Source organism: Bidens hawaiensis, unplaced genomic scaffold (genome assembly GCF_021521415.1).
Source record: "Bidens hawaiensis isolate Kalapana, Puna unplaced genomic scaffold, B.hawaiensis_p1.1 tig00017340_1, whole genome shotgun sequence".
Taxonomy (NCBI): Eukaryota; Viridiplantae; Streptophyta; class Magnoliopsida; order Asterales; family Asteraceae; genus Bidens; species Bidens hawaiensis.
In genome coordinates, this window is record NW_027492621.1 from 445,416 (window position 1) to 459,326 (window position 13,911).

Below are 13,911 nucleotides of genomic sequence, written 5' to 3' on the forward strand. Positions count from 1 at the left end.
ATATGCTACGTTAATATTTTTGTGCCCAAACCCCCTCGCCCCCCAAAAAAACATCCAACAAGCCATATCCACATAAATCGGCGCGCTGACACTGATAAACCATTACACATCACACCAAATGCTACAAATTAATACGAGGAGATAACGTGCGCGTACCCGCAGCAACGCACGGACACTTTTCCTAGTTAGAATAAATGTGGGAGATTTACAAGTTACAACTTTCTTTTTAGCTACTCTTTGCAAAATGGAGACAATTCTATATACAGTAGTCCCTAATCAAAATGGTCAATTAGTATCTATTTACAGCAAACATTATGATCACTCCTCTTTTTTTAGTTTGTACAAAGTTCTAAGGTATTCCAAAAAGGTTTTCATATATTCCAAGAAGCTCTCTATAATCTTTAGTCTTTCTCAAAGAATCCTTAATCTTTAAAAATTTTGTTGAATGTGTAATCCGGATTAACTTGATGAAAATTATGGTCCATCTATAATGTATCCTTTCTAATACCACGTCCATCACATAATCACGGAATATTTTAAAACCAAATTTTGTACCCAAATACTAGCCCCGAATGCTTCGACTTGAGAGTCCGCCCACTAAGTTTAGGTTCATTTGACATTCCAATTAAAAGTTAAGAGTATACATAATATATATGAACTTGGAAACTATACCTGATAATCATGATCCAGTTGTCCATAAATGAATTGATTTGGTCAAAAAAAAATGTATATGAGCTATTTTAATTTACTTAAATTACGCAATTAGTCATTTACATCAACTCAATTAAGTTAAATAACGAGTCATTTGTATCCCAGTGTTAATTTAAAACGTGTCCATACAGTGAGCAACACACGTGACCATTGGTTGTCATCACCACCTATCGATTGTCATCGCCAAATCTCTTCCGCCGCCGCCGCCACAACCATCGATGGTAGGGATTCTCATGGTTGGTTTTAACTGAAAAAAATTAATATTTTACGTAGGGATGCTCATGGTCAGTTTTAACGGTCATATCATATGTTAAACATGTGGGCCTAGCTGTTAGTACAGCATAATTGTCACGTGATTACCAGAACATATAAAATTGGTATCTGTGTTCAAATACCCGCCGTATCGCGCAGATAAAATTTGTACTTTGTATATGACAAAACTCACCCCAAACTTTGATTATTAGCACTTTATGGTCACAAAGTCTCAAATAAGCAAAGCAACGAAACACGCAACTAGCACCGTGGATTCCGTTATCTTCCACCTCATCACCGTCGTTAACCGTCATAAACATCGGTCAACTAACACCGTCGATTCGTTAACTCTTCATCGCTCATCTGAAAACGTTAACGGAGATGGCGATGACAGTTGAAGGTTAGCCACTTTTAATTCATTATTATTATTATTATTATTATTATTATTATTATCATTATTATTATTATTATTATTCTGTTAATTAGACCTAAAATTGGTGCCTGTTATTAATAAGCTATTGCTGTTAACTGCTGTAGCTGATCTAGGGCTAGTTTTCAACATGATGTTGGAATTTACTTGTTAGGCTAATTTTGACCTAGAATTTGATGATGCTGTTATCGAGAAGCTATGCGGTTGACTATCCGAAGCTAAGTTTCAGCTCAGTATCATGATGTATGATACTGAATAAACTCAATAAAAAAAATAAATAATGCATGAAAAAGAAAAATATCATTAAAAAACACGAATGTACCCACAGTTTTTGTGTCTTATTTCTGTTACAAACAGGCTTGTGCAATTTACAGCAACTGGTGGCCAATGTTATCAGGTATTATTACAATATAGCAATTTTGCATATTTTATTTAAGTTGATGTGAAAATAAAATAATTAATTACTAAATGATCCCTTTGCAGCACAGCAATTTTGCATATTTTATTTAAGTTGATGTGAAAATAAAATAATAAATTACTAAATGATCCCTTTGCAGCACTCATGTATGTTTTGGTCCCAATGCCTTGCATGTTCTTTGGTGGTGGATCCACTGAATATTTACTCTCTCGGGATGGTGGCGGGTAAGTATTTGTAGTTTTTTTAGTTTTTACCTTAAGTGTTTGTAAATATTTACTCTCCCGCAACCCGTTTAGCCGTCCTAATTTTGATCCGTTTTGTACGACAGATGGATAGATGCTGTCAAATTCTTGACGGGTGCTTCAGTGGTAGGGAGCATAGCAATTCCCATAATCTTAAGGCATGCACATTTAATCAGCATAGCAATTCACATTATTATATTAAAATATTAAGTTAGCTCAAAAACACCAATTTTTCCAAGACTTGTATATTTTACCCTGAAAATCTGCATCAAATCAGACGGTTTCTTCTTGAAGATTCCAGTATCTTGTGACCTAGCTCTTTCCATTGTCTGCAAAATACAAAAGAATGTAGAATAAAATTAATTATTTAAACTACTGGAACGAACAATTGGCATGTTTGGCATCCAACAAAACTGTAAATTACTGACTAGATTGTGCATAAAAAGAAAACAGAACAAGAAAAGTGAGTGAATCTTTTAATATAAATTGCATAAAAAGGTAACTGAATCTAGTCCAATTTCTGTTTAAAATAATCAAGTTTACTTGCATCATAAAAGTCTTAACATGTCAAAGGTAGTCACGCATCATCATTTTGACCTGCTAACCGGTACAAATCACCTTAAACAAAAATGTTGAAAGTTTAAGGGTTCATATCAATATATTTTAGCATTTAAAATACTTTGGATCAGCTAGCTGAAAGCTTGAATCGAGTGGAGCTTAAACAAGCTCGAGCCCGAGCTCTTTTAAAGAAGTGAGTTCAAGCTTCACATATCAAGCTTTGACTAGGCTTGTGAGCTTAAATGAGCCTACACAAGCTTATTATTTATATAACTTTTATTTAATATATTAAATGCACATTTGCATAATAGTTAATAGTTAATATTATACTTAAAATTACAATAAAAATAATTAAGTTGTATATATTATGTTATATATAAAAATTACAATTATATACCAAAATAATTATAGATATGTAGACAAAACAAAATAATTAAGTAAATAATAAACGATCCGAGCCCAAGTCGAGCTTGAAAAACTACTCATGAGCCGAGCTCGAGCTCTCTTAAGTTAAACGAATCGAACTCAAGCTTAGAAGAGGTCAGCGTGAACATGATCCAATAACTTAATCATGTCAAAAGATTGAAGCCCAACTCAGACCTGTGTAACCAGATTATTTAAATGGGTTGACAGGTTAAATGCGTTGTAAACGGGTTGATCAGGCCAATGAATTGTAATCAGATTGAATTAATACTCCACAAATCTTTAGTTCTAGTTTTAACTTTTAAGGCGTGTTGGAAACAGGCTGGTCAGGTCAACCAAATCTGACCCCTTAACCAAATAGGTTAGTCGGGTCAACTCATTTACAAAACGCCTGTAACCTGTTTACCCTCAACCGTAAAGGTTACCTGTTCATCAGCCTCTAAAAAGATTCTAAGGTCATCACTTTGTTGTAGTTGATGATGTGATGCAACCCTATTAACAAATGTATCCAATGCTTGGCGCCGCATTTCAATAAACTCAGCACTGAATCTAAACTTTTCTGCATTAATGATGTCATAATCAGTCATAAAAGGCGATCTAAATAAAAAATAAACATTAAAAAAACAAACAGAGTGATTAATAAATTGATATCATACCTACAGTGTTCTTCTCTGGAAGTGGAGGAATGAAGATACCCTTGTATTTCTCAAACAGACGATCGTACAACCAAACGAAATCAGAATACCGTCGTATCACAATCTTCTCCGGGCCCTGATATTCTGGGAAATTTGTCTGCAAAACAAGCATTTTAATGAAATTCAAGTGGTATTTACGGCTGATCAAAAAGCTCACGACTCGCTCAAAAAAAGCTCGTTTGTAAAGAGCAAAGTTAGCTCGGTTTGGTCTATAAACAAACCAAGCCTGAGCAAAAAGCCGGCTAATTTAAATTAAAGCACACAATCACACACACACAAAGTGATTTAACCTGCGAGGCGAAGAGCGAAAACGACATGGTGGCAGTTTGGCAATTACACGCATAGCGTAATTACACTACAACACAATACATAATTAGCGTAATAAAATTACGCTATAGTATTTACAACTAGCGTAATTTTATAACGCTGCAGTTTAATAAGTAGCATACTAATATTACGACATTTTTTAATAAAAAATATTGAAAGTTCTCTTGATATAAATAATAATTTATGAATTCTGTAGTATATAAACTAGAGTGTATGTATATTACAAACACATTTCATGTTTTTGCGTACATAACAAAATACAACATTTTAAAACCGAGCCAGCTCAACAAGCCACGAGTTGGCTCGACCTTCTGACGATCCGATCCAATCCGATCCTAAGCATAACATTTCAGCTCGTTAAACTTACCAGACGCATTAAATAATTTAAATCCGAACACGAAAATACGAAAGCATCACTTACCTAAACACTAACATGTTTAATAAACAAGTTACACGACACAACGTCATGACCTACATTGCATCTAGGTTTTATTTAATTTCAGGAGCTTAATCAGTTTATAAAATCATAATACATTTAATTAAATTATCATTATTATTATTACCTTCTAGCTAATCGATCAATAATAACATTATCGAAACATGAGATCATGAATTGTGAAATTAATCAATTATTAATATTAATATGAATATACCTTGGTGATGACCTTATATGAGATGTAAGCTTGCACACCGTTGCCCATTTTAGCTGGATCCGTAACCGAAACCGATAGAAACAACGGAGATCCATCGTTAGGGTTTACTGGCTGCATGTTATAGTTATTGCAAGTTAGTTAGGTTTTAATTAATCGAATTGGATAGCAATAATAATAATAATTAGAGATTGGCGTGATTACCGTTGTCGTCATGAGATTGATTGTTGCTGGAATTGGATCGATTTGATTCAAGCTTCGGGATGATCGATCAACATTTGGTGGTGTTTAACTGTTTACTCCCGAACTAAACTAACGGAACTTAACTTCCTTTGATTAAAACGGTTTGAGTTGAAACGAGTTCGGTTTGATCATGATCGGTTTCGGTTTGGATTTGGTTGGTTTCGGTTCAGTTAACTGGTTTTGGTGGATAATATTACAAATTGGTTTCAAAGTTCAAACCTACTGTTTCAATCGGTTTCCAAACGGGTTTCTACATAATCGGTTCCAAAGCGGTTCATTTACCGGGTTAAGATCAGTTCTGGTTCGGGTTTTGATTGGTTTTGATTCGGGTTTTGTCTAGTTTTGGTTCGATTAATGGTCTGGAACCGGTGTTGGTGGAGAAACTGCAAACCGATTCCAAACATACGGTTTTAATCGGTTTCGGTTTCTACATATTTGCCCTCCTGTAGTTAGTAATAGTATATTGTGGACATAGCATTTAATTTTAGTATGATTTGAAAAATAAAAATTGTAGGTCCGACACCACCACTTCATCTTTCTTTTCAAAAAAAAAAGCTAGCCATGTTACCATTATCATCACCCTCAAACCTCTCCCCCGTGTTTTTCTAATCACCATCACACCGCCAAACAAGCAATCTTATACATACAGTTACTCCTTTTCATTTATTTCACTCCCCTTTCAACTTCTCAATTAGCAAGTATTATCTTTTCATGCCAAAAGACAACACAAAATGCATTCGTTTTGACAACTTTAGGAAGAGAATACGATAGAAATTTAATACAAGGAATACATAAATTACATTGCAAACAAAACATATGAGTAAGTTTAATATGATATATACCAAAATGGTATGAAGTTATAAAAATGACCAATAAAATAGTATGCAAATCATAGCCCAGTGGGCCCCAAATCATACCACCGTCTAGGCGTCCACTTGCCACACTATTCGTTATTGATATCATATATTAATCTATTAAACAAATTTAAACGGTCATAAATGACGCGTGGTATCAGAAAAGATTTTGACAAAACATGCATCCATATGCTTGTTACACGTTGAGGACGTATAAATATATAAAGTGTACACTGCGCAATAGGTGATCACCACTAAATCTTGTACAAACTAGAAAGAATAAAACGGTTACGAAAGAGGACCATTTAGCTGACGTGCCCGAAAAGAGGGAATAAGAAGAAATCACCACCAATAGAAGAAGAGAGATCGTTATCAAAGCTGTTGAAAGGGGTTCCACCAAATATTCTTTCCCGTATTATATACCCATTAGATTATATGGGTGTATAGAATATGTATACGAATGTCTAACATGGTTTGAAAAGTAAAGTGAACTAGTCTAATATAAAGAGTACATTCAATAGGAGGTTTGAAAGATAAAACAACTAGCAAGTTCCTTTTACCTCACCACTCCCTTTTTTATTGGTTGCACCCTTTCGTTCTTTAATACAAAAAGAAAAAACTAAAATGCCCTTGCTTTATATTTTCAAGAATGCTTCTTTTTCCTTTGCTTTGAAATTTAATACTTTTAACAGTAAGTCCTTTTCAATAGGGTAGAGAAGATAGGGTAGAGAAGGGACGAGTAAATTCAGTATTAGTATCGATTGATACAGGTATCGATTCGATACCGAATCGGTATCAAAGTTTTGAGTTTTGGGATCGGTATGGTACTGGTACGGTACCGGTATTTCTTAATTTTTTGCCTTCAATACCGATACCTTACCGTACCGGTACCAAGAATTTGTGATTTTCGGGTTTTGGATTTTCAGTACCGGTACGGTACCGAGCTTATCTCTAATGTGTAGTAGTAGCAAAAACTAGAAAGGCCGGGTTCTTTAATGGAGACCTAGGTTTAATTCCAATAGACAACACTTCGGCAAGGACATGAGTGACTCAATGAAAGAAAACCAGGATCTTTGTAATATCGGGTTCGATCCCAAGAGCGTCCGGATTTTACCACAGTGAGTTTTCGAACGAAGTGTTTTACCCAGTGTTTTGAAACCCGGCCCGGCCTGACCGGGACCCGGTCCCTATACCGCCCGGACCCGTCGATCCGGCAGGTAAACCGATAAAACCCACTTTTTTCATTAAATGCAAGCGCATACCGGGATTCGAACTTGGGTCATTTCCAAGATAGAAGCTTTAATAATTAGCTATGAGCTAACTAACCAAACTTCATTAATATCTTTATTAATCAACATAAATCATATATATTTAAATAACAATGTATAAAACATAAATAAAAATTAAAGTTTGTTATTATTATTATTGGTTATCATTTTTTATATGTATATGAATTATATATATATATAAAAATATAAATTTAAATTATTTATGATGTCATCCGGGTTAAATATTGGTCCGTCCTCCCAAATCGGTTTGACTTTTGACCCGATAAAAGCGTCCAGATCGACGTTTGGATTGGGTCTAAAAACCCGTCCTCCCAATCAGTCCGACTTTTGACCCGATAAAAACAATGGTTTTACCATCATCCTTTGCCATTAAACCAACTTGAACGAATTACCTTAAAAAAACATTTTAATGAAAAACAATTATGCATTAAACATATCCAAAGTGGGCCCCAACACTCTGATAACTCCACCGTCTCGGCGTCTACACGCCACGTCATCTCATAACGATAATCACAACCCACCGAAAAACCAATACATCACCACGGTCCCACCAAACCCCAATCTCAACCGTCCATCAAAACAACCATACCGAAATCACCGATAGTCTGTTCGCACCGGATAATTACCCCTCACCAACAATAAATCTCATACACACCATCACAGTAATAAATAAATAATAATAATATTAATAATAACAATCCAGTGTAGACAGTACCCCAATCTCCGATGGACTCTAACGCCGTCGCTAGCTACCATCACCGCCGTTCACCATCGTCCGACCGCTTCCTCGGCGTCTTCTCGCCGCCGTCTTCCTCCGGCGTCATTTCCGTCGCCGGCGATGATTTCAGTGAAGATGACGTGTTCTGGACCGGCGATTTCGCCGAACATAAACGGCAGTCGTTAGATCCGGTTAAACATAACGGTAACGGTAACTTAAACGGAAACAGTCAGTTCCGGCAGCAGGACAAGTACGGCTACGGCATCCTGGCAGCATTACCGGAAGATAACGGCGTTAACGGCGATAACAGCCTAAAACCTAACCGCTCCGTGATGAACCGTCGAATTCCGTCAAACACGCGTTTGATTCCGTCGATTCCACGGCCGAATAAGCACGAGAAGGATGTGTTGATGTCCCCGTTGAAGTTTCAGCAATCGGCGCCGGTGAACGTGCCGGTGTTTGCTCGGAAGATTGTGACCGGACGAGAGCTTGCTGACGTGGACGTGGAGGATGATGATGATGAAGAGGAGATGGCACGAGATTGTGGCCCGAGGCTCGTCGAAGTCGCCGCATACGACGTTTTCGGTTCTCGAAGGCACGGGAAGGACATTGAAAGGGAGAGATCTAAGGCTGGTTCGGAATGCAGTGTGGCGGAAGACAGGTTTTCTCGACTGATCTTTGATTATTGTTATTAATAGAATTAGAATTAGAATTATAATAATGATGATGATAATTATTATTGTTGTTAGTTTTTGGTGAGTTTTGCAGTTTGGACTGAGAAGTTGAGGTTTTTTAGTTGAGCTTTTACAGTCTGGAATATAAGATTAAGATATATATAAGTTAGGGCATGTGTTTGATGTTGAATCTGCTCTGAATTGTGTAACTTTTGCTGGTTTTAAAGTGCATAAAGCTTGAGCAATGATTCTTGCTGTTTTTTAATGTGTTTGGATTATAATATGTGGTTTATACTTTATGTTATAAATTATATATACTCGATTCAGTTTCAGTTTTCGGTTACGTTTTTGTCAAATTTTTACTTAAATTGATGATTTTAGATTCTGAACTTAATGTGCGGGAATACTGATGTTTGCTGCGTGTATGATCTCTTGAACATTTTATCATGAATTTCGATTATTATTATTATTATTATTAGTCTGTTGCGCTTGGCATTTGGACTGAGAGATTGAAGATTCACAGTTAAGCTTTTACCGTCTGCAATATATAAATATGTAAATTAGGGCAGGCATATGTTTTTTTTTTCAGTAATCAATGTAGTTTGATAGTTGTTGATAGCGAGCACTATAGCGCATAGCGTAGCGAAGCCCTAATTCATCGCTATCCGATTTTGGCGTCTCCATAGCGTAAATAGCAGGATTTCAGGTTTTTTTTATTTCTTTTATATTTTTTTTGTTTTGATATGACTAGCGATAAACCTTGGACTGAGAAGTTGAAGATTCACAGTTAAGCTTTTACCGTCTGCAATGTATAATATGTAAATTAGGGCAGGCATGTTTTTTTTTTCAGTAATCAATGGAGTTTGACAGCTGTTAATAGCGAATAGCGTAGCGAAGCCCTGATTCATCGCTCTCTGATTTTGGCATCTCCTAGCGAGTAAATAGCGGGATTTCAGGTTTTTTTTATTTCTTTTATTTTTTTGTTTTGATATAAATATAACTAGCGATAAATATTATGTATGTAAACACTATGTTGGGATATAATATGCATATAAGTATTTTTAAAATTTCCTTTGTGTATTGCTAAACATAAAATAGCGCCCGCTATTTACGTAGTGTATAGGTAGCTTGTCGCTATCGTCTGCTATTCGCTATTAATGAATCTGCTTCAGTACTCAGTAGTAAGGATTTATAGTTCTCACTTCTCAGTTGTGTAATTTATGCTGGTTTAATGTGCATAAAGCTTGACTTATAACTTGATCAAGAACTTGAACCTGCGGTTGTGATTGAAGTTACAGTATCTGGACCATATATACTGGATTCACTTTCAGTTTTCGGTTGATGATTTTGGATTCTGAACTTAATGTGCATAGAGTTTGGGCACACTGATGCTTGCCGCACAAAATCTTAATCATCTTATTTATTGATGATTTTAACATGTTATAATTTTCCGTCTTTGGGTCCTGGAGATCTAATGCTTAAATGGGATTGATATGAACTCTGGTCAAGTGTTTCTTACTTTCATTTGTTGTTCATTTCGAGTGTATAAGCGGCTCTCGTGTGTGTTTGGAAGTTATACAAGTTCAAGGTTGTTCGGTTTGCAAGATTTGTTCCAACTGGAATTGGAGTTAACCCCAATCCACAACGTGTTAGGTTGGTTAAAGATGGAACTTGAATTTAAAAGCGTTGCCCAACCTTTACTTCACGTCAGCTTCCTTGTCCATGAGTACCTGGTTTTAACCTTCTACCCGGTTATCTTCACTCGGTTTCACTTTCTACCAACCACCAAGAGTATTAACGACCATAACATCTACTGCTTCCCAAATCTCCCCACACTCATCTCACCTTCATCATTGCCAGCCACATCCTCGTTTTTTCAGTGAACTCGCATTTTGAGCAGGGTTGTCCAAGTTGGTTTCAGAGTCACGAGAGCATGGTTACGAAACATTGAAGGTTAAATGAGGTGATTGATTCTTGTTTCGTCTAACCTTTATCATCATTGCGTCCTTTTTTCAATGAGTTTACATACTTTGAGCAGGATGGTCTATGTTCGTTTCAAAGTCATGAGATCATAGTTACAAAATGGTGAAGGTTAAACGTGGTAATTGATTCTTGTTTTGACAGAAAAAGAAGGTTTTCTAAAAAAGAAAATGTGGTAATTTTATAGTTTGTTCTTAGTTTTGTCATCTAAAACAAAATGTGGCTTATAAGTTGCTTATTAAACTTTGTTTTTCTTTTAAACAAACAGCATGCAGAACTTTGAAATTGCCATAAATATTTCTTTTTCATACATATGCATCAAATGGACCCTTGGAGACTCAGAAATTTTCTTTTAGAGAGGCTTAACTAAATATTTTGTGGGATGCTTAGTTTGATTTATCAATTTCTAGGTTGATGATGTTATCAAGGTAGGCATACAACATAATAATCAAATGATGTTATCTAAAAAGACATAATATTGAAAATGGCCTCTTAACCAAAATTTTGTTGGATGCTTAGTTTGATTTATCAATTTCTAGATTGTAGATGTCATCAAGGTATGCATACAACATAATAATCAAATGACGTTATCTAAAAAGACATAATAATGAAAATGGCTTTTTTAAGGGTTAAAAGTAATAACCCATACATTCGATAAAAATGTAGAACTAAAAATAGGTGCGTATTTAGGGGGGAATAAATAGGGATGTTCTTCGGGTTTCGGATTTTTTGGGTCAGGTTCTTCGGGTTTCAAAGTTTAAATCTTAACCCGAAACCCAACCTAAATCTCTCACAGGTTTTTCAGGTTCGGGTTTTTTTGGGTTGGATTAATCAGGTTTCAAGTTTCCTAGAAAATAAAACAAAAAATAATAAAAAAATAACTTCAATGCTAAAATTAAAACACGTTCCTCTATACATGTAACGCAAATAATGAAATAACAAACAGGGTTAGAAAAAAGTACTAAAATTACATGATTTAAAAAAGTAAGGTAGTCATTGGAAATAAATTCAAAATCAGTACTAAAGGTGGGTAATCAAACTAACCGCATATGCTAAAATGACTAATAACTCTAATTTTATTGTGTTATATTTGGATTTAATTCTGGTGCAATGACACATGTCACCAAAACCGATGGAATTAGCGCCGAATTATTCGCTCAACACTTGGATTTTACCATCGTACAAGCTTTACTGACCCGCCGGGTAAAAATTAGTTATGTAATAATTAAAAGATGGCTTCACGCTTTCTAGTTTCTACCACAGCGCCTGAAGAGGTAGGTCCCAGCAGAGCCCAGTTGGACCCGTAAGACTCACCTCAAAGAGACGTCTGCGCAGTTGGACCCGCAAGACTCACCTCAAAGAGGGACGTCTGCGCAAAGGCTAAACTCGCAAGACTCACCTTGAAGAGAGACGTTTGCGCAGAAACCAACTGGATCCGCAGGACCCACCATGCTCAGAGACGTGACGTCCTTACGCGCAGTACGCAAGCTGTTCCCGCAGGAAACGCCTCCCAATGGTTTCCAAGTACTCCGCCTGTTCCCGCAGTTACGGATACCAGCCATCAGGGAAGGCTACCCGCGCAGCAAGGCTACACGCACAAGGCTTAACACATAATAATTCAGTAGTCACCTGAAGGAATGAGCAAAGCCGGGAACAATCCCGCACAAAGGCGGGAGGGGGAATACTCCCGCCCAAATGAGCCAGTTCGTACGATACTGGAAGATCTTTTGTACTGTACCTGACGAGGTATGGGCAAAAGATCTGACCAAAGATACGACAGCTCATTGACAACAGTATGGCGAGCAGCATGCTCTTGTACTGTATGTCACTATTAGCCGCTGCCTACTCACCAACTCCTGTCATACCACGTGCATAGCCGGCAGTTGGTGGAAAAGGAATAGTACACAGCAGGCCTGGTCACTGTCAGCCGCTGCCTACCCACCAACTACCAGCATGGCACGTGCGTAGGCCACAGTTGGTAGAACAGGAATACTATTCAGCCGGCTACACCTTCTTGGAAACCTACCTTCGGCTATAAATACCCCAAATGGTATGATCATCATATACTATCTCGTATTACATATTATACCTGATATCCGCTCTAGCAATCTCTTAATATACATTTATATTTAAGAGCAATCTAGTCTGATTCTCACGCCGGAGGGTGGTCACAAGGAGGAACCCCCCCCATTCTCAGTGACGAGCTCACGGTGTCTGTTTTGCAGGTTATCAGAAGAACCATCTTTGCCGGGTCTAACCCCTCGTGGGAAACATCTATCTAACCCCCAGGTTACCCGTAATCTGACTGGGGTCGGTTAGTGTTTCTTCATTGGCGCCATCCGTGCATAGAAGCTAGAACTTCATTTCTTTTCAGTTTTTTCAAACTTCTGGAAAGATGGTTAAAGAAACTCCGGTAACCACAACCCCAGCTACTGGGGGGAATACCGGCGACTACACAGTATTTACGAACACTACCTCGGTTACCCAAACCGGGGCAAGTGCAGTAAATTTTACGAACACTACCCCAGTTACCCAAGCTGGGGCAAGTAAACAACCATCCCCTGGGATTCAGTAATACCCAGGCGGAAGGACAACATACGAGACTCCCCCGCCAAACACTTGAACAAGTTAAAGCGTGGGCGGAGGCACGTCAGAAGGAATTCCAAGCTGAGTTTGACGAACGCTTGCGTTCCGTCCAACAGGCTGACGAATTTGGAAGCACTCGACAACAGCTCAACATGAGCAGTGAGTGCGAGTCCTCGGACGATGATCGGGAGGAATCCGACACCGACGCAAACCCTCGCCTTAGGGCGAAAGGGAAGCGTAAGGAAACGGACTTCCAAACGAGAAGGAATTTCGGAGAAACCTTCAAACAAAGGAACGCGGGGGGAAACCCACGTGACTTCTCCAAAACCTTCAGACCAACTGCTGCAAACGAGGGAACATCCAAGTTTGCAAGGGACATTGCGAAAGCAATCGCCCCGAAAAGTGCCAAGCAGATGCCCAACATCGGCACTTATGATGGTATATCTGACCCAGATGATCACCTGAACAGATTCATAGCGGGGGCAACCGTCAGCAACTGGACGGAACCCACGTGGTGTTATATGTTCCAGATGACACTGGTTGGAGCGGCTAGAGCGTGGTTTGACCGTTTACCGGTCCACCACATCTATGATTGGGCGGACTTCCAACACAAGTTCAGCCAACACTTCAGTCAACAGAGGAAATATATTGAAGAACAGTGGACGATCCTCAACTGCGTTAGAGATAAGGATGAACCTTTACTAGACTTCATCACTCGCTTTAACTCGAAAAAGCTGAGTCTGGGCGTTATAAGCGAAGACCTTGTTCGCGCCGCTTTCATCCAGGGCGCCGAATACCCAGAGCTTATCCGCACGTTGACGGGTAAAGATGGCATGCCATCCACATGGGATGCCATCATGA

The 13,911-nt window shown here is 37.9% G+C and overlaps 1 protein-coding gene, 1 long non-coding RNA gene and 1 pseudogene across 2 annotated transcripts; 2 read left to right on the forward strand and 1 right to left on the reverse strand.

Moving 5' to 3' along the window:
* Window positions 1-1,747: 1,747 nt before the first annotated feature.
* LOC143553573 (uncharacterized) lies at window positions 1,748-2,177 on the forward strand. Its single transcript, XR_013138853.1, has 3 exons — window positions 1,748-1,790; window positions 1,951-2,035; window positions 2,140-2,177. It is a non-coding gene; the product is annotated as an uncharacterized LOC143553573 (long non-coding RNA).
* Window positions 2,178-2,259: 82 nt separating this feature from the next.
* LOC143553595 (sorting nexin 1-like) lies at window positions 2,260-4,826 on the reverse strand. Its single transcript, XM_077043561.1, has 4 exons — window positions 4,710-4,826; window positions 3,691-3,826; window positions 3,460-3,593; window positions 2,260-2,382 (listed from the first exon to the last, which is right to left on the reverse strand). The coding sequence occupies exons 1-4, from the start codon at window positions 4,824-4,826 to the stop codon at window positions 2,260-2,262; spliced, it is 510 nt and encodes a 169-aa protein (XP_076899676.1).
* A 2,944-nt stretch (window positions 4,827-7,770) lies between these two features.
* On the forward strand, window positions 7,771-8,642 carry LOC143553574 (uncharacterized; annotated as a pseudogene).
* Window positions 8,643-13,911: the final 5,269 nt, after the last annotated feature.

What these genes read in the sequence shown, in the direction of transcription:
- LOC143553595 (XM_077043561.1), bottom strand. Translation starts at nt 4,826, where the DNA reads ATGCAGCCAGTAAACCCTAACGATGGATCTCCGTTGTTTCTATCGGTT. An exon ending in CATATAAGGTCATCACCAAG is followed by an intron (nt 3,827 to 4,709) that starts GTATATTCATAT and finishes CTTGTTTTGCAG; the next exon opens with ACAAATTTCCCAGAATATCA. An exon ending in TTTTAGAGGCTGATGAACAG is followed by an intron (nt 2,383 to 3,459) that starts GTAACCTTTACG and finishes TGTATTTTGCAG; the next exon opens with ACAATGGAAAGAGCTAGGTC.